The sequence below is a fragment of the Fukomys damarensis genome, unplaced genomic scaffold, assembly GCF_012274545.1.
Source record: "Fukomys damarensis isolate Sample0158 unplaced genomic scaffold, DMR_v1.0_HiC HiC_scaffold_23, whole genome shotgun sequence".
NCBI lineage: Eukaryota > Metazoa > Chordata > Mammalia > Rodentia > Bathyergidae > Fukomys > Fukomys damarensis.
In genome coordinates this window covers 8,380,578-8,398,967 of record NW_022900935.1, presented here as the reverse complement: position 1 = coordinate 8,398,967, position 18,390 = coordinate 8,380,578, and the positions used below count along the sequence as shown (strand labels likewise).

Here is an 18,390-nt window from a genome sequence, read left to right as displayed (position 1 = left end):
GATCACATATCTGCTCCATGATGCCAGAGGCCCACTTGGAAGACTTGAAGCTAAGGGCTAGAATCGTCTGAAAGCACAGTCACTATCATCTGGGCTTTGCTGGGGCTGTTGGCCGGAACACCAAAGGTGACCTCTGCCTCTAGTTTGGTGACGAGGCTGAAAGGGCAAGGGACCTAAGACAGAGGCCGGAAAAAGTCATATTGTCCTTTTACAGTCTGGCCTCAGGGGCTGTGCACTGCCATAGCTGCTGTATTCTGTTGCTCAAAGGTCCACTCACGCTGAGGTTGTGGTGCACCATCTATTATTGGAGCTGCCCTGAAGGCTGAGGCAGGAGGATCATGAGATTGGGCCTACCCTAGGCAAATCAATGATTGGTGAAGAGAGAGAGAGAGAGAGAGAGAGAGAGGGAGGGAGTGAGTTTCAACTTACTGTTTGCATTGCTACCTTCATGAATCAATATGCACATAGGAGACTGGGATATAGCTCATTGGTAGAGTGCTTGACCGATGCATGAGGTTTTGGGATTGATCTCCAGCACCACAGGGCACGGACCCTTCTTGAGTTCTGTTTTCTAATCCAGTGCCTTATAGGTCTTCTTGTAGTAATTCTAGTATTAATTACTTGGGTTTCATAATAAATCTTAAAATCTGGTAGTGTGTCTTTTTTTCCAAAATTGTTATGATCATTTTCGATCCTTCACATTTCCACATGTATTTTAGGACAGCTTGTCCACACATGCCCTAAAGTCGTGTGCAGAATTCTTTTATACACTGATGCACTGATGAGGCATCCATGAAGTTTTATAAGATTTTTGCTTCATTTGAGGCTTTAAAAATGCATACTCGTCCCCAGTATGGGGCGGGGGTGCACACTTGTTTAGAATTTACGTATTTTCCCTATGAATTGAGACTTTAACCCACGATACTCTTTCTATTAATGCTTTTGGTCTGAAAGTCAATTTTGTAAATATAAATGATAATGAAAATCTGGAAATGATCCCTGCATACTTCAGTATTTTCCTGATCTTGCTTGTTTCATTATTTTAAGCATTTTCCTACTCTTGAGCTTCAGACAAGAATTCAAAGAGACCTTCACTTTCAAAGGACGAATGGTACTTCAGCTGGAGGAAAGTGATATTAGAAGGAAGATCTGAGATACCAGGAGGAATGGGTTTTACAGGTCACTCTGACACTCATTTTTTAAACCGTATTTATTGTACTTTTATATTTAGGTATGTTTGGACTATAGCATACTTTTAAGTCTACCTGTTCTATTTTTCTGTAGTTTTCAAAATTTTACTCTTGGCTGGGCATGGTGGTGCACATCTGTAATCCCAGCACTCAAGAGGCTGAGGCAGGTCCCCCTCGTCTGACAGCTTATGCAGGGGTGAATTACTTTCACCAAAGCTCCTGTCTTGGCAGAGAAGAGTTTAAATTACCAAGGTACAGAGAAAATCCTGAGGTTCTATAGCCCTCACAGGTTCAGAGCTCCAGGTCCCTCACCTCTCAATTCTGGACACACCAGGAGAGCCGGCCCCTTTCTGAACATTCAGGCTTGGGCCTGGCCCCTGGTATACGAAGAACAGAATTTTTAAAATTACAAGTAAGGCTTGGACACTGTAGTGCACATCTGTAATCTCAGCACTTTGGGAGGCCGAGTCAGGAGGATCAAGTGCAGCCTGAGAAATTGAGCTGTTGCAGAAGGAACTGGTAAGTGACACAGAGATGCAAAAGTGGGTCAAATGAAAACGTTTACTTCGCTAGCAAAGGGTTGGCCTGCACCAAGTGCTGTCCCATATGACTGGACCCCGGGCGGGGTTACAGTCTGTCTTTTAGAGAAGTTTCACAATCATGACCTCGTTTTAGGTAGTTCGATAAGACATTCCAGTTCTCTCAGTTTCCCATCACAGATGTACAATCACGGTCACAGTTTAATTTTAACCCAAATGAAGCATCTTCTTTGTGGTTAGGATGTTTATCTTTAGGATTTGCCTAGTTAGCTATTCTAGCTGACAAGAGTAGGGGTCAGGGTTAGGAAAGCAGGACTGGTGACATTTTTTTTTTTATCTTAACTCTTTTATAGTCGTATGATTTACAGAAAGCTTGGAGTTTAGGGTCTAAGTGTACTTTGCTTGTAGTGTCTGGTGACTGTTATCTTAGTTTGAAATCTGGTCTCACCCTGGGGATGCAGCTAAGCACCTCTGGCATCTAGTAATCTTATAGCATTTTAAACTGGGGCTGTGGGCCTTCAAGCTTTGTAGTTCATGATAACCTCTGGTGACATTTTTTTTTTTTATCTTAACTCTTTTATAGTCGTATGATTTACAGAAAGCTTGGAGTTTAGGGTCTAAGTGTACTTTGCTTGTAAGGTCTGGTGACTGTTATCTTAGTTTGAAATCTGGTCTCACCCTGGGGATGCAGCTAAGCACCTCTGGCATCTGGTAATCTTATAGCATTTTAAACTGGGGCTGTGGGCCTTCAAGCTTTGTAGTTCATGATGAAACCTCTGGTATTGTTGTCCCAAGAAAAAAGCAAAGCAAAGCAAATTACAGAGGCGAATGACAGCGGTTATTCTGTATTTCATTAGCATTTTGTAGGTTTTGAACTATTTACAGAAGTTGTCTTCATCAGAGCAACTTAGCAAGACCCTTAAAAAGAAAAAAGGTACTGTCCTACAAGGCAGAAAATCTGTATGTATGTCTCCCTCCTCCAAGAAAGGCACACAGAAACAGCCAGCCAATAAAATGGTCCTTCCCTGCAATTTTATTGAGGAATTTATACATACACAGGAGAAAGGCAACCGGGCGTTGTGCGGTTCCCACACACGAAATCTTTTAAGCAAAGTTTTCTTGTTTGAGTTTTCAGGTGGAATGAACAATGGCTGAGAGGGAAGCTGCCCGGCTCTCTGCATCACCTGGGAAAGGTGGGCAACGGAGCACCTGGGTCCAAGCACACGAAAGAATTGACTGGCGGGGGGGAAGGGCAGGAGACAGGGAGCTATCAGTGAGATAGCAATTTGTTTAAGCTGTAAGAAAAACTGACAATTTCTTTTAGCTGTCGATAAATTAACTCCTCTCTGTTGTAACCCTAAAACATAAACACCAGAGCAGATGGGGAGAGGGTGGAACGCGGATCCACACGCACACGCACACAAGCAGTGCACACGCGAAGCTCTGTATCCCGCCAAGGGGCTGGATCCTGCTGAAGGCGGGCAGGAGGCAGGCGCGGGGTGTGTGTTTGTGTGGGACCTTCAGAGTCTTTGGTGCTAATAAAGGTGACTGAAGCAGTGAGCGCTGAAGCCCCAGGCCCGGGAAGTAACTCAGAGGAAAGAGGAGTAGTAAATTTGCTCATCTTCACAAGGAAGGGCTTGCTTCACCCCAAGGCTAGGGTCAACCCGATCCAAGACCCGAGATGTGTTTAATGTGACTGCAGTTGATTGATCCTATACATCATAGAACAGGATGCCTTCTTCTCCAGTCCAAAGTTTAAACACTTGGAAACAAGCTCATTAACGCGTAGTGAAGGACCTCTGCTCTCCCTCTTCTCTGCCTCACGCACAACACCTCCAGACCTTCGTGAGGGCCTGACGGGGGTCTGGCTTTAAGGGAGGATACTGAAAGATGTGCACATTTTCCCTGCAGTTTAAGTGCCTTCTGCCAACCACTTCTAAGGTGCTGGTGCAGGATAGAATAAGGGCTGTGGCTGGGGAGGTGTCGGGATGGCTTCAGACATGAACAACATAAAGCAACAGAGAGGTCTGCGTGTTTGGGAAATGGCTGGGTCGGGCAGGATGCCAAACCCCAAATGACTTATTGAGCAATTTCTAAACCAAACAGAGAGGTAGGAAAAGAGTAGGAGAGTAGATGAGGGAGGTGGGGAAAAGAGATAAAGGGGGAGCGTGGGGGAGGAAGAGACTGGCGGCCACACAGCTGTCTCGTTTATTTCCACATCTGAGGACTGAGAGTCTGACTCGCTGCCTGTCCGTTTCCGCCGCCCATTGACTGTCCGTAATTCATCACGCCATTGGCTCCATAGAAGTTCATCCCAGCCATCTGCTGGGTCATCTGGAAGGGAGAGAGGAGAGTTTAGACGGGGCTGTGGGCATCTAGCCAGTCAGTGCAAGAGGCTGGGAAACTGTCATGGTGCACGATGGCCCTGCACCTTGCCAGAGCACTGCAAGCACACAAGACTGCGAGTGAGACTCTGGAGTAGGGCGATGCTGCCAGAGAACAAAGGGCGGGAAGGAAGGCGTCCTGGGCCCTGGCAGCAGGAAAGCAGCATGAGAAGTCTTCTCTTCTTTCTTTCCAGCCCCTCATCCTATCCATCCTTAGGCCTTTTCTTAACTGCCACAGCCAACTCTGAGGTCCAAAGCCAAGTCCCCACGCCAGTGCGTCTCTTCTCCAGCAGAGGGCAGTCATTCCACACCAGGCTGTTTCATTTGCAGAAGGAAAGAGAAAAAGCAACTCAACTATGATTCTAAATCTCAACAGGGGAAATGGGAGGAGAATAAATGTATCCCAGTATAAGAAAAGGAGGGGCTGAGAGGAGAGTCAGTGTGATGTAGCCTAGCCTCTTCCTGATTAGATCAAACGACAGGATCCTTGCCATCAATGGAAGAAACAATTTGTCAAAGAAAAATGCCTCAGTATAGTACATTTTGAGCATAGAAATATTCTTTACAGAAGGTCTACTTTCTACCACCAACTTAAAAAAAATTCAAACTTACAGAAAAGTTGTAAGAAGAGTATAATGAAAGCCATAAATCTTTCCCTTAACCCACCAGTTATTAACATTTTTCCGTATTCTCTCCCATTTATAAAGTTTACAATTTTGATAACTCAAAAATTGCAGGGCTGGGGATTTCGCTCAGTGGTTCCACTGCCTACCTTGCAAGCACAAGGGCCCGAGTTAGATCCCGGGTACCACACACACACACACACACACACACACAAATTGCAGACATCATGACATTAGATGCCTTGACAAGTCAGGAGGTACCCTGAAGAACAAATACTTTTCTAGAACCACAATATGACTGATACCCTAAGTGATGGTAGCAAACCTATGGACGCATGTTACTCGTTTTTAAGACAAAGGATGTTTATGTATGAGTTGTTTTTCTAAATTAAAACTTCAGCATCAGGTTTAACTGCAGTGTTGGTACCTTATAATACATGAGTTTTAGGTTGCAGACTGGGCACTTGTCTCTAAGAGGTTTGCCATCACTGCCCTAGAGAAATATTAATACAATATTCTAATACAGAATACATTTCCTTTTCATCTTAGTCTCTTTTAACAGTTCCCCTGCCACTCTTCCTCTTTCCCCCGACACTGACCCATTTAAAGACTCCAGACCAGTTACATTGCAGAAAATCTCTGGATTTGTGTTTACTTCATGTTTTCTCAACACTGGATCCAAGTTACACATTTTTGGTAAGAATTTTAGATAGGTGATTTTGTATCTTTTTTGGTTTGTTTGTTTTGTTTTTTTGAGACAGGGTCTCACTGTGTAGTTGAGACTGACCTGGAACTCACTATGTAGCCCAGGCTGGTCTTGAACTCACAGGGATCCACCTGCCTCAGCCTCCTGAGTGCTGGGATTACAGGTGTGCGCCACCACGCCCGGCGGTGATATTGTATCTTTCTCAGGATAGGATATCAAGAAGCACATGATATTAATTTGTCCTCGGCTAAAGTTTCTATATTTTCAAAACTGTAAGTAATCTGAGTGTGTACGAAATACCCTGTTCTTTCTACAATTATTAGCTATTATTCTTTTGTAAAGAAGGCTTTCCCTTCCTCTATTCCAACCCTCCCTTTTTCCGCTTAATATTACTTTGGATTCTTAGTGTTTTCTTTAATTCAGTGTATTAGAATCCATTACCACGACTCTTCTTTCTGATGTTCAAAGTGTATCCATTTGGCCAGTGGGAGCCTCTAGAAACGGGCTCATGTGTCCTTTAGACCATGTTCCCATCAGTTTCATAGCATGTCCTCTTTACATAAATAAAAATCAAAGAATGAAAATAAGCGAATTAAAATCCCAACTATGAAAGCTAGAAAAAGAATAATAAACTGAAAGAAGCACACGGAAGCAATCAGTAAAAATAAACCAAAATTTCAGGTAGAAACAGAAAAATATAATGATAAACAGATCAAAATCCCAGAACCTTAAAAAAAGTAACAAGACTAATTGGCCTAACTTTTGATAAATAAACTTGAAAACTTTAATAAAATGGATAATCTAAGTAAATACCATTTTCCAAAAGTGACTTCCATGGAAGAGAAAGAAAAAAACTATTGAGGAATTACTACACAACAAAACAGGGCCACACAATTTCACATGGGAATTCTGCTAAACTTCAAAGACCAATAAATTACTCCAGACTACAGAAAACAGAAACACAAAAAATATTTTTGTGGGGTTAGTTCATGCACTGTTTCCCCTTATTCTGCAGCAAGAGTGCTAATAAAGCCTCTTTGGGATGGCAAAAACACAAAATAAAACAACAACAAAAACTTTTTATAAGGTTAGCATGGTGGCAACCGCCTCAAGTCCCAGATACTCAGGAGCCCGAGGAAGAAGGATCACTGGAGCCCAGGAGTCTGAGGCCAACCTGACCAACACAACCATACTGTCTCAAAAACCAAAACCAAATAAAATCAGTTTTTATAAACCAAGGACGACGCTCATACTGACTCTGATGGAGTGTATATGAGCACTTCTCTAGTATTCTTTTAGCCATCTCTTCATTTTTCACTCTGAATGACTTTGCTTCAACTCTACTTCTTTGCATAAACATCCAGTTAGCCGTTGCTCTGTGAACCAACTTGAACATCTCTTTCTCCTAACAGAGGAGTTGCCTATTGATATGAATATTTGGTTTCAATTGTGTCATATTATATTTTATTGCGTTCATTGTATTTGCCACAGCTTGTAATTTATGGATTCTATTTTCTGTTTTGAAAAATTCTTCTAGTACTTAGAAAATTTTCCATTTTTGGTGGTGATTATCTTTATATTAACACTGTTTACAATGTCCTGGCCTCCTCTTCCATGACTAAGACATCTATGATTTGGCTTGAGAGCTTATTATATATATCCTTTGACTTCTACCTACTGACTTACACTTTCCTTTTTTCTCCCTTTCCCATTAATTTTAGTTGTATTATTATGTCAGAATACAACATGTACTCTTCTACCCTCGTCGTTCTGTTTTCGTCTTAGATTCTCAAATACTCAGTGCTCACTATCAGCCCTTCCACCAACACCCACCGTCACCTGGTGGGTGAATAAAGCTTATCTTCTATCGGGTTGCTTGGGAAAGGCTAGTACGCATGACATTTCCTCAATTTTCATGTCCAAGGTCATTATTTTTATAGCCTCCATATAAGGATAGTTTGACAGGCTATAAAATACTCGCACATGCTTGAATGTCTCACTGTTGTCCCACATTGCTATTAGGAAGTCTGCTGTCAATGTGGGTGTTTTGTTCTGCTTTGGTGACATATTTTTGTAGGGTGAGGGGGGAAACACTAAGAAGCTGAAGCCCTGAGGACTGTTCTTATTTTCTAAAGTCTAAAGGTTTACTGGGATGTTTTGTTTATTTTTTTGTTTTGTTTTGTTTTGTTTTGTTTTTTGAGACAGGGTCTCACTATGTAGCCCAGGCTGTTCTCGAACTCACAGCGATTCTCCTGCCTCAGCCTCGCGAGTACTGGGATTACAGGCGAGCGCCACCACCCCCGGCCCTACTAGGATGTTTTAGAATGGGCTGTTCTGGGTCAGTTTTCCAAGAATCACAGTGAGCTCTTTAAATATTATAGCTAAATCTTATTTCAAGATAGTTTCCTTGACTTACAGTTAGAAGTACATCCCGCCCCACTCTTTTGTGTTTATTCTTTGGGTACCTCCAAATATATGTATGGTAGGCTTTCCCTGCCTACTTTCTGTATTACTCCTATCTATATTTAATTTTCATTCTCTTAGCTGTTTTATGTCTTTTCTCAATGACATATGTCTGTATTTTCCGGTGAATCTGCTCTCTTTGGGTTACTTGTATATCAGTATTTATTTTTAATATGATTTTGTCTTGGTTTTCTGACTTCAGTAAACTTTCTTAACTTCTAGTTTTGTGTCCATTTTAGTTCTGAGTGTTTGAATTCCTGACTCAACCTGTTTTGTCTTATCTGCTGATTTTCTGTTAGTACGTTTGTAGTACGTGATGATTAAATCACTGTGGAGTTAGTAGGTGCACATAGCAAATCTCCATTCCTTTTTTAACCTCCTTCCCCTTCACTCCCTCCCCCTTCCCTCCATCTCTTGGTCCCCTTTCCTTTTACAGAAGTTCTACCAGATGTTTAATACTGTTTTATTCAAGTTGGTGGGCACGCAACAGTTTTGTTCCACTTCATGACATTTAAAAAAATTTTTTTGAAAAAGCATTTTTATTACCTGAAATCTTTTCTTTTTCAGTGATAGGAATTTAAGTCAGGGCTTTGCACATGCTACCCAAGTGCTCTACCACTGGGTTATTTCCCACCCACCCCTTTTTTGCGGTGGGGATAAAAGGACTTTATTCTAGGTCTAGGTAAACAACAGCTCAACAGACTAATGCCCAAAGGAAACGCAGAGGAAAAAAGGAAAGCGTCCAGTTTTATAATTTGGTCAAAGGGGTTGGTCTTTCTAATGACATAACAAGGGAGTTTACAGAATCAGTACAAGGGTAGTCTTTAAATTTAGCCTTAAGGGGAAAGGGGGAAGGGTAGGAGCAAGGAAATAAGGGAAAAGAAAAAATATGAAAAAATGGAAATAAAGATTTGTTAATGAGAAGGGGAGGGGGGGGTGAAGGGAGGGCAGGGACAAGGGGAAAAAATGAGAACCAAGACCTGTCATGTGAAGGTACAGGATCCCAGTAATGAATGTAACTGTATTGTAGACCTAGATTGTACCAATAGACTCAACAAAAAAGAAAAAAAAAATTTAGCCTTGAGGGCCGGGGATTTAGCTCAGCGGTTCTACTGCCTGCCTCGAAAGTGCAAGGTCCTCAGTTCGATCCCCAGTACCAAAAATAAATAAATAAATTTAGCCTTGAAAGCAGAGAAAGCCTTGTCAATCAGGTGAGCACAAGATGACATAAACTTGACTGCAGAACATAGTGGCCAATTTTATCTGTACCAGAACAAAAAGTTATAGCTATAGAGGAGGGGTGTGATCTCAGGAGGGCGGGCTACCCCAGCAGAAAAACTTGTTTTGTTTTTATTTAACAAATTTTATTTTATCTCATTCCCCCCTCCAAGCCCTCCTCCCCCAGGTATAAAAGCTTTGTTTCCATTTTCACTTTTTTTCTTCTCCTTGTGTTCTTTTCTCCTCCCTGCTCCCTGCCCACTGAAACACCTTCATCCCACTTCCCAATGTTCATTGTACATCTCAGTCCTTATTTCCACTTTCGGTTTCTCACACCAATGAAACCATGTGGTATTTAGACATGTGGGGTCTGATTTATCTCATGTAAGAGTATGGTCTCAAGGTCCATCCATTTAGTTATAAATATCTGAACCTTATCCTTCTTTACGGCAGAATAATACTCCATTGTTTTTTTAAAAACCGTAACTTCTTTATCCACTCCTCAGTTTATGGGCACTTGGGCTGTTTCCAAGATTTAGCTATTACAAGCGGTGCCGCTTTAAACATGGGTGTGCACGTATCACTATGGCATGATGCTTTTCAGGGTGATACCACGAAGAGGTACAGCTGGATCAAACAGAACCTCTAGCTTTAGTTCTTTCAGAAATTTCCATGCTGATTGCACCAGTCTACTCTCCCACCAGCAGTGAAGGATTCCTTTTTCCCCACAGCCCCTCCAGCATGTTATTGGTTGATTTCTTGGTAGCAGCCATTCCTTCCGGTGTGAGATGGAATCTCAGCATTGTTTTAATTTGCATTTCACGAATGACCAATAATGTTGAAATTTTTTTTCATATATTTATTTGCTGTTTCTAATTCTTTGTCTGAGAAGTGTCTTTTTATTTCAGATGCCCATTTTTGGATTGGGTCTTTAAATGTGGGGTGGTCTGATTTTTTTTTAGTTCATTATATATTCTAAATGATAGTACTTTATCTGAATAGCTAGTAAAAATTTTTTCCCACTCTTTGGGGTGTTTCTTCACTCTGTTGGTGGTTTCTCTTGCGTACAAAAGCTTTTTAATAAGATAAGGCCCCAGTTGTTGATTCTTTGTAGTATTTTCTGTGCAGACTGGGTTTCATTCATGAAGTCACTGCCTACTTTAATGTCCTCAAGCATTCTACCTATTCTCTCTTCCAGCAGAGTGAGTATTTCTGCTTTTTGTTTTGTTTTTCCAGTACCAGGGATAGAACTCAGGACTTCATGCTTGCTAGGCAGGCACTGTGCTGTTGAGCGAGCTAAATCCCTGGCCCTAGTGTTTGTTTTAATATTTAGATCTTTGATCCATTTTGATTTTAGATTAGTGCATGGTGAAAGACATGGGTCTAGTTTCAATCTTCAGCATATGGAAAGCCAGTTTTTCAAGAACCATTTATAAAAGAGGCTGTCTGTCTTCCAGTGAAGGTGTTTGGCTCCTCTGTCAAAGATAAGGTGGTTGAGCATGTGTGGAGTTGTTTCTGCATCCTCTAGTCTGTTCCACTGATCCTCAGGTCTGTTCTTTTGCCAGTACCATGCTATTTTGTTTGTGTTTTTTTAATCACCGTAGCTTTGTAGTATAATTTAAAGTCATATCCCACCCCTTTGCATTCTTTATTTTGAGACAGGGTATCACTAAGTTACCCCAGCTGACCGCAAGCATCTGATGATCTTCCTGTCTCAGGCTCCCATGTAGCTGCAATTACAGCTGTGTATCCCTGCACCTGGCTACCTGAAATGTTTGATCATTTTTCTATTTCCTTCTCATAATAGTTTTGTATAAATGCCATCAGCCACGTTCTACTTATTTTATAGTGCTTTATTTTTCTGAATCAGCAGTAATGCAGACAGGTATGAGGGCTGGGCAAGGCTTATTAGATTTCTGAGTTCAAGAGCACCCTCTCCTGTTAGTGAAATGATTATTTGGGGGAAGAAGGGTAATGTAACTTCTAAGTGTTTGATTTTGAGACAGGGCTTCATTATATGATTCAGGCTGGCCTTAAAATCAAAGCAATCTTCCTGCCTCAGCCTTCCAAGTGCTGGGATTACATATTTACACCACATCCAGCCTAACCTCTTATTTTGAGACTCCCACTTCTCGTTTGTTTCCCTTCTCTATCACATCTCCAAAGGATCCCTCCTCCTTGTACATCATACTTATCTCCCAACACGCAATGCTTTTCCAAAACTATCACCTATAAAACTATGTATTTCTAGTCTGTCTCTGACTCTTTCTCTCCTCTCTCTCTCTCTCTCTCTCTCTCTCTCTCTCTCTCTCTGAGGCAGGGTCTCCCTTTGTAATTCAGGCTGGCTCTGAACTATGTACCCCAGGCTGACCTTGAACTCCCATTGATCCTCCTGCCTCAGCCTCCTGAGTGCTGGGATTACAGGCGTGCGTCACCACACCCAGCTGGTCTCTTATTTTTGATCCCCCAAGTCTCAGACCTGTTTTCAGTATGTCTCCATGAGGGTAGGCCTTCCTCCTTGTGGGCCATGACTTTATCATCTCTAGAGCCCTGCTCCCTCCCTTCTTTGCATAGACTCCTCTAGGCTGCTGGCTGTGTTTGGAGGGTGCCTGGATTCATCCACAGATGAGTTCAGAGGCTGAATGTGCTGTTAGGAGGTAGGACCTGGTTGGAGATCGGTCCCTGGGGATGTGTCCTGGAAAATGTACTCTTGTTCCTGGCTCCCACATTCTCTCTCTGCTTCCAGGCTGCCATGAGATGAAGCCACTGACCTCTGATCAGGCCCTACCAGTATGGCATTTCTACCTTGGAGCAACATGACTATAGACTTAATCCCCTAAAACCATGAGCCAAAACAGACCTCTCTTCCTTTAAACTGCAGGTGTTGGGTATTTTGTCCCAGGGATGGAAAAGTAACTAATGCACTGGGTCTACTGGATCTGGGTTTTTCTATACCTAATGCCATGCCATTTTCGGATTTTATAGTGTTGGCAGTGAGTTATGCTGGTTTTATTGAAATTTCTTGTTTGTCTACACATATGTTTTTCTGGGATATTTTGTTTGTCTTTTAGAGAAGATATGGAGCGATTCAGATTTAGGCAATTACCCCTACTGTACAGGTACTCAGAACTGCTTAGACAGTCTTCCATTAGATAGGCCTTCTAGGAAAAACAAACCAACCTAGGAATGTCTCTGGGATTATCTCATCTACATGGAAAGAATTCACAGGATAAGGGAGAATCACAAAATGAGATTTGGGGAAGGGGCAAAGTAGTATCCCAGGTAGAATGAGGTTGCTTACCTGGGTAAGGTTCCACTGCAGCTGCTGAGCTGGCTGAACCCCATACATCGTCTGGGGCATAGCTGCCATGCCTGCCATGTAGCCAGGCTGCTGGGTGGCCATCATCCCATTTGGCACACCCATCATTGACGCCTGCATGCCACCCATATAACCTGCAGGCATGGCCATGGGGGCAACCATTCCAGAGGCTCCCGGCTGGGCTACCATGCCTACTGGTGGAGGCATCATGCTCCCCATGATGTTGTTAGGAGGAGTTACCCCAGGGAAGCTGGGGTAGGCTGTGGGATATGCCATCTGAGCAGGAGCCATGAACATTGCTGCCGAGAAAACACAGGTATCGGTCTGTTAAAGAGGAAAGGGCACAAAGTCAGCCATGTTCGCTGGCTACTCCTCTCTAATTAGAATTTCTCAAAATTACTCAACTCTGAATGCTGCTTTACACTGCAAAGCAGCCAGAGAGATTCTCTACAAGACTTGCAGTGGCTTACCTGCGAGGCATCTGCCACTTCCCTGTCAGGGAAAATCCAGACTTCGAGACAGATTTCACGGAAGTGTGGCTGTGGGTCACATTAACATCTGTCTGCTGATACATTGTGACGCCACCAGTGATGCCAGTTCAGGCTTCTCTGGTGTACAGTCTCCCTGCCCCCAAAGTAACTGTCCCGTCACGACAAATGGTTCTTTCATGTAGTCCTCCTGTCTCTCCCTGCCACATACCATGGCTCCATGGACTCTACCTTGGGCAGGCATCTGAGGCGTCTGTGATCCATACAGCGAAAGGATGGAGTCTTTAGAGAGTTGCTTCTTGCCTACTTCCTCTGATTTGCTCCCTGGCTCCGGAAACAGATTCAGGTTTTCAGGAACAGAGCCAGCGCTCCCTGCAGTTGGCATGGAACCTACAACCTTGGGGCACAGAGGGTAGGAAGAGAGTTGGGATGGTCATCGTGGAGGTCTGCGAATTTCCTCACAGGCCAGTCAGATCCCCTTTATCACAGGGCGCCCCCTCCAGCTGCTCAAGCTGAAGTCCTTCTCTGTTTTTCTTATTCCCCCTTGTGAAGGGCCAGCCCGATCTTTGTCAGCTTCTCAGGCTAAAGTCCCTTCCTATATTTGCTTGCTTTCTAATTAAAGATTTTTCCTATTAAAGAAATAAAAATAAAGAGTTCCCTCACCTTTTGCTGCTTTTAACATCTGCAATATGAAGTCATGGCTAATGTCAAATTAATACTTTCTTGACATCTTTACCATACAAATGGCTGAAAGTACCTTATCGATAAGCTCTGGTACAATTCTTTGTTCTTCAGCAAAAGAATACAATTTGGTTTTTAAATAATGACATAGCAGAGAGAACCAAGGTTAGATGCTAGTGGTGGCCATTTACCAGGTGTACAATCAGAGGCAATCACGTAATTTTTCTGAACTAATGTTTCCTCATCTGTATAGAATGCCCATTTTGTGGAGCTCTGATGAATACTTGAAATTATTAATGAAACATTCAAAATGGCTTGATGTGGTAATGTGAGCCTATAATCTTAGCTACTCAGGAGTCTGCAGCAGGAGGATCAAAAGTTTGAGGCAGCCTAGGCAACTTAGCGAGACCCGGTCTCCAAGTAAAATTTCAAGAAGTGTTAAGGATATAGCTCAGCAAACATCTGGCACTGTTCCTAGTACACAGAAGGCATTACACAAATGGTAGCCATTAAAGTTTCACGTCAGCCGGGCGTGGTGGTGCACACCTGTAATCCCAGCATTCGGGAGGCTGAGGCAGAAGGATTACTGTGAGTTCGAGACCAGCCTGGGCTACATAGTGAGTTCCAGGTCAGACTCAACTACACAGTGAGACCCTGTCTCAAAAAACAAACAAACAAAAAAAAAACACAAACCAAAACAAAATAAAGTTTCAAGTCTTTCATACTGACAATACCCTAACAGGAACGCAGGCTGAGAAGCTGACTTAAAAGTATGGGCTTGACAATAGGACACATCTTCGTCAGATGACCACTCAAAGGGCTACCCTTTTGGGGCAGGAGACAAAATGGTATGAATAGCCAAGCTTGCGACCTGTAATCCCACCACTCTGGGAAGCTGAGGCAGGCAGATCATAAGTCTGAGCCCAGCCTGGGTAACTTAATAAGACCCCGTCTCAAGAAGAAAAAAAAAAGAATGGACAGTAATCTAAGGTTGTGACAGAGATGACACAGTATCAAGAAAATCACCAAGAAAACATAACCTGGTTTCATGATTAAGTTATCTCCCTTTCTACAATGCTCTTTAATCCTGAGAGACTCCAAAGACTCACCTTTCTGGAAACTGAAGATGGGGATGGAACAGAGGCCAAAAGATCTAAATCCTTCTCTAGGGTATTGCTGGTCTTACTATTTGTCATACAGCAGGCCACTGGAGCATCTAGAAAGAGAGATGGAAGTAAAAACGTAGCACTGCTTATTAAGACCGTATCTTCCTTCTATGATAGACAAAGAGGGGATAGAGAAGGCCTGTATGTCCGGTAGGACATGGAAACCCAGTCATCAGCAGCTACTTAGCTGGGATAGAGCTTCTTGTAAGAGGCCTCACCCCACATTCCCAGTGGCCCTCTGGGGTAGCCTACAGCCCAGCTAACAAGCACAAAGCAGGAGAAACCCAGGTCTGAGCTACCTCAACAACACAGCTGAAGGGCTGGCCGGATTCCTTTTGGCTATATAAAGGGCAAGGAATGTAGAAAAGTATAGAAACTAGAAGCCTAGATAGCCAATAACCTAAATCAGCAACAGTGGACTGAAACAAAGTACAACCATTAGTGAAGTTAAGAGGTAGAAAAAAGCTTTCTTTCTGAAAGGGGTAAAAATAACTAGCTCAGGATTTCAAAGGAAAAATGATCACAATGTAAGAGATCATCTCAAAAAAATTGGTTGTATGTAGCTAGTTATGGTCATGCCTACCTGTAATCCCAGTACTCTGGGAGGCTGAGGCAGGAGGCTTGAAAGTTACAGCCTAACCTGGGTAATTTACTGACTTATCAAGATCCTCTCTCAAAATGAAAAAAAGCTGAGAATGTAGCTCAGGATGAAGGCCCTGGGTTCAAGCCACCCCCACACAAAAAAAGGTTGCACCTGAAAAATCAAGAGGTGAGGGTAAGAAGCAGAATCTAGGGAAGTGGCAAAAGATTCAAAAGTGCTCTTTAGTGGAACTACAAACATTTACTGAGTGCTTAGTATGTGCCAGAGATGGGGCTAAGAGCTTCAGAGGAGTAACTCCACTTAACCCTTCTAACGTCGTTGAAGTAGAGACTCTCATCACTGTCTAGATTAGGGAAGTAATACTCAGAGGTAAGGTGTACAACTGAAGGTCGCACAGCTAACAAGAGGCACAGCTGGGATTCTGGCTCTTATCCAATACACTGTACTGGTGCTCTGAAAAATGTCACAGTAAACACTTCCTTTGAGCAACTACTCAGATGAACATAACAGGAAGAGCACGAGAGAACAATCTTAGTGAAGAAGAAACAGAGGCGTTCCCTTTCCACCACTGTCCCCAGGGTCACTGAGAATTCATCAAAATTTGTGAAAATATGGGATTTGAAAAGTCCAACTCTTACCAAGGCCCAACAAATCCATAACTGGTGCTGTGGATTTCGGGGAACTTTTCCGAGGTAGCTGTGGATCTTCTTTTTTCTGTGGCTAGTGAAAATATATAAAAAGAAATAAGCAGATGCTTTTGAACCATTTTCCCTCTCTCCACTGTAAAAACCACAGGTATTCTTGTGGTAAGGTTTTTGTTACTCAGAGAGTTTCCAAAGAAACAAAACTCAAGAAGCGCCAGGAGGAGGCATGAGTGAAACAGAAACCTGTTCCTGTTTAGTTTTCCACAGTGGTAGAGATTTCTGAAACTAGTAAGTGAGCAGGAGATTCGACAGAAAGAGCAATTTTTTGTCCCAAAACAAATCAAGGATAAAGGTTCCAGACTGATACAAGAGTCAGGAGCCAATACATCTTCCAGTGTTAGAAGACACTTAACACCAAATAGAAGCTGGCTGTGGGAGTGCAAGCCTATAATCCTAGATTCTTGTTGGCTGAGACTAGAGGGTTGCAAGTTCAAGCCCCACCTGGGCAACTCAGTGATTTAGCAAACCCCATCTCAAAATAAAAATGGGGCTGGGAATGTAGCTCGGTGTAAAGGCCCTAGGTTCAGTCCCTAGAAGACAGGGGAAGGTAGGGGAGGGGAGGAAGGAGAAGAAGAAAGATAAGAAAAAAGAAATCAGTTTAAAAATCACCTAATTCACTCTGCCCCTATCACTAGTAACTGGGTCCTCAGGCAATGCCATTCACAGTACGATAAAATGCTTCCTTAAGCAACAGTAAAAACCCACTCCCCTGAGTGCAGGCTCTTACAGCACGTATCACTACAGCCACAGCACACCCTATGGAAAAAGAAGTTAGTGTGGCCTGACATGAGGACCCCTCTTAACCGGAAAAGGAAAGGAGGCACAGGAGGCCTAACAAGAGACAGCCAATGTGGGCATGGCTCTGCTCAGGAGGTGTCACACCGCCATCTCCTTCTGGCATGGAAGGTGCCACTTGTTTAGCTGGGACAGATGCAGTTCCCAGGTGCCCATTTAGTCCCCAAGAACGCAAATTCGGCAGCTACAGGTGACGGGAAAGAAGCAGAAGTGGCTGCAGGCGATCTGATCGAACTGTGGACCTCGGTGCGATATGGGATCAAATTAGTGCCCACCACGTGCTCTCCTTTCCCTTCCACGCGTCTGAACACACCCAAGATCATCCACATCAGGCAATTACTTTTCCACTTACCATTTTCACTTTCTCAAAGACAACAGGTTCCATTTTCTTCTCTGGAGCCGGCTCACTCCCTCTTTTCCACTGGTCATCCTTTTCTTTCTGAAATGATTTAATAAGACAATGAACCTGGTGACTAACAGGTGAAGAAATGCTAATTCCAAAGGTCTGAAAGATACAAGTATCCAAAAGTTCCTAATGACTCTGGTACAGGACTGTGACAATCTTCAGAGTGTGTCTTGGGATGGAGCCCAACAGTTGATTTCTTCCATATGAGCCTTGATGCTACAATCTTATAGAGGCTAAAAGGTCTGCTCCCCATTTCTGCCCCATATTTAACTTGTTCAAGCTTTGAGGGGTACTTGTCTCATGTCGGTAATCTGGTAAATAAATCCATGTTCATCTTACTCAGTTTATGTCCTTATGAGTTTATAAATTTAATCATTAACCCTCTTAGTGTTAATCTCTTTTTTAAAAAAAATTTAGGAAAAATCCTTACTTTTAAGATTTAAGATGAGAAAAACAAAAATTAAGGAAATAAAGCAAGAAAGAATTAGGAAATTCTAAACAGGGATTATAGTATCTTTTTAAAGGTGTCCTGAACAAGTCATTTGTACAAACCAAAAAAAGCACTTCAAGAATAAAACACATTAGAAAGTTTCTCTCAGTATTTATTACTTTCAGAGGCAATTTCATAATGCTTCCACAGATTATGAGGTTACTGATCACACTTTAACATCAAATAAACATCTGTGAAGTGGAAAACAGAACCAAAAAGTAACCTTGATTAATGGGGATGTAGCTCAATAGTAGGGCACTTGCTGTGTTCTACCCCCAGCACCAGAGGGGGAAAAAGTAACCTTAAGAATTTAGGCTCAGGAGGCCGAGGGATCACCATGAGTTCAAGGCCAGCCTGGACTACACAGTGAGACTCCCATCTCACAAAATGGCAGGCACATAGATGCCTCATGCCTATAATCTCAGTACCTGGGAAGCTGAGGCAAGAGGACTGCAAGTTCAAGCACAGCCTGAGCAACTCAGGGACTTAATGAGACCCTCCCTCAAAATAAAAATGAATTTTTTAAAAGGCCTGGGTTCAACTCCCAGTGCCGCAAAACCAAACCAAACAAAATAAGGCACATGAAAGAAAGTGTAGCATGCATATGAAAAAATGTT

The 18,390-nt window shown here is 42.8% G+C and overlaps 1 protein-coding gene across 2 annotated transcripts in view; it reads right to left on the bottom strand.

Moving 5' to 3' along the window:
• Window positions 1-2,990: 2,990 nt before the first annotated feature.
• The window catches only part of Smap2 (small ArfGAP2), a 46,238-nt gene continuing 30,838 nt past the window's right edge, over window positions 2,991-18,390 (bottom strand). The window contains exons 6-11 of one of the 2 annotated variants that reach the window (XM_010625913.3): window positions 17,230-17,316; window positions 16,017-16,098; window positions 14,721-14,827; window positions 13,162-13,327; window positions 12,425-12,741; window positions 2,991-4,063 (exon numbers count right to left, since the gene is read on the bottom strand). In XM_010625913.3, coding sequence (XP_010624215.1) covers window positions 3,938-4,063; window positions 12,425-12,741; window positions 13,162-13,327; window positions 14,721-14,827; window positions 16,017-16,098; window positions 17,230-17,316 — 885 coding nt within the window. In that variant the 3' untranslated portion in view covers window positions 2,991-3,937. Of the gene's footprint in view, window positions 4,429-12,424; window positions 12,742-13,161; window positions 13,328-14,720; window positions 14,828-16,016; window positions 16,099-17,229; window positions 17,317-18,390 lie in introns of both variants that reach the window. The other variant, XM_010625914.3, reaches the window with a different exon arrangement.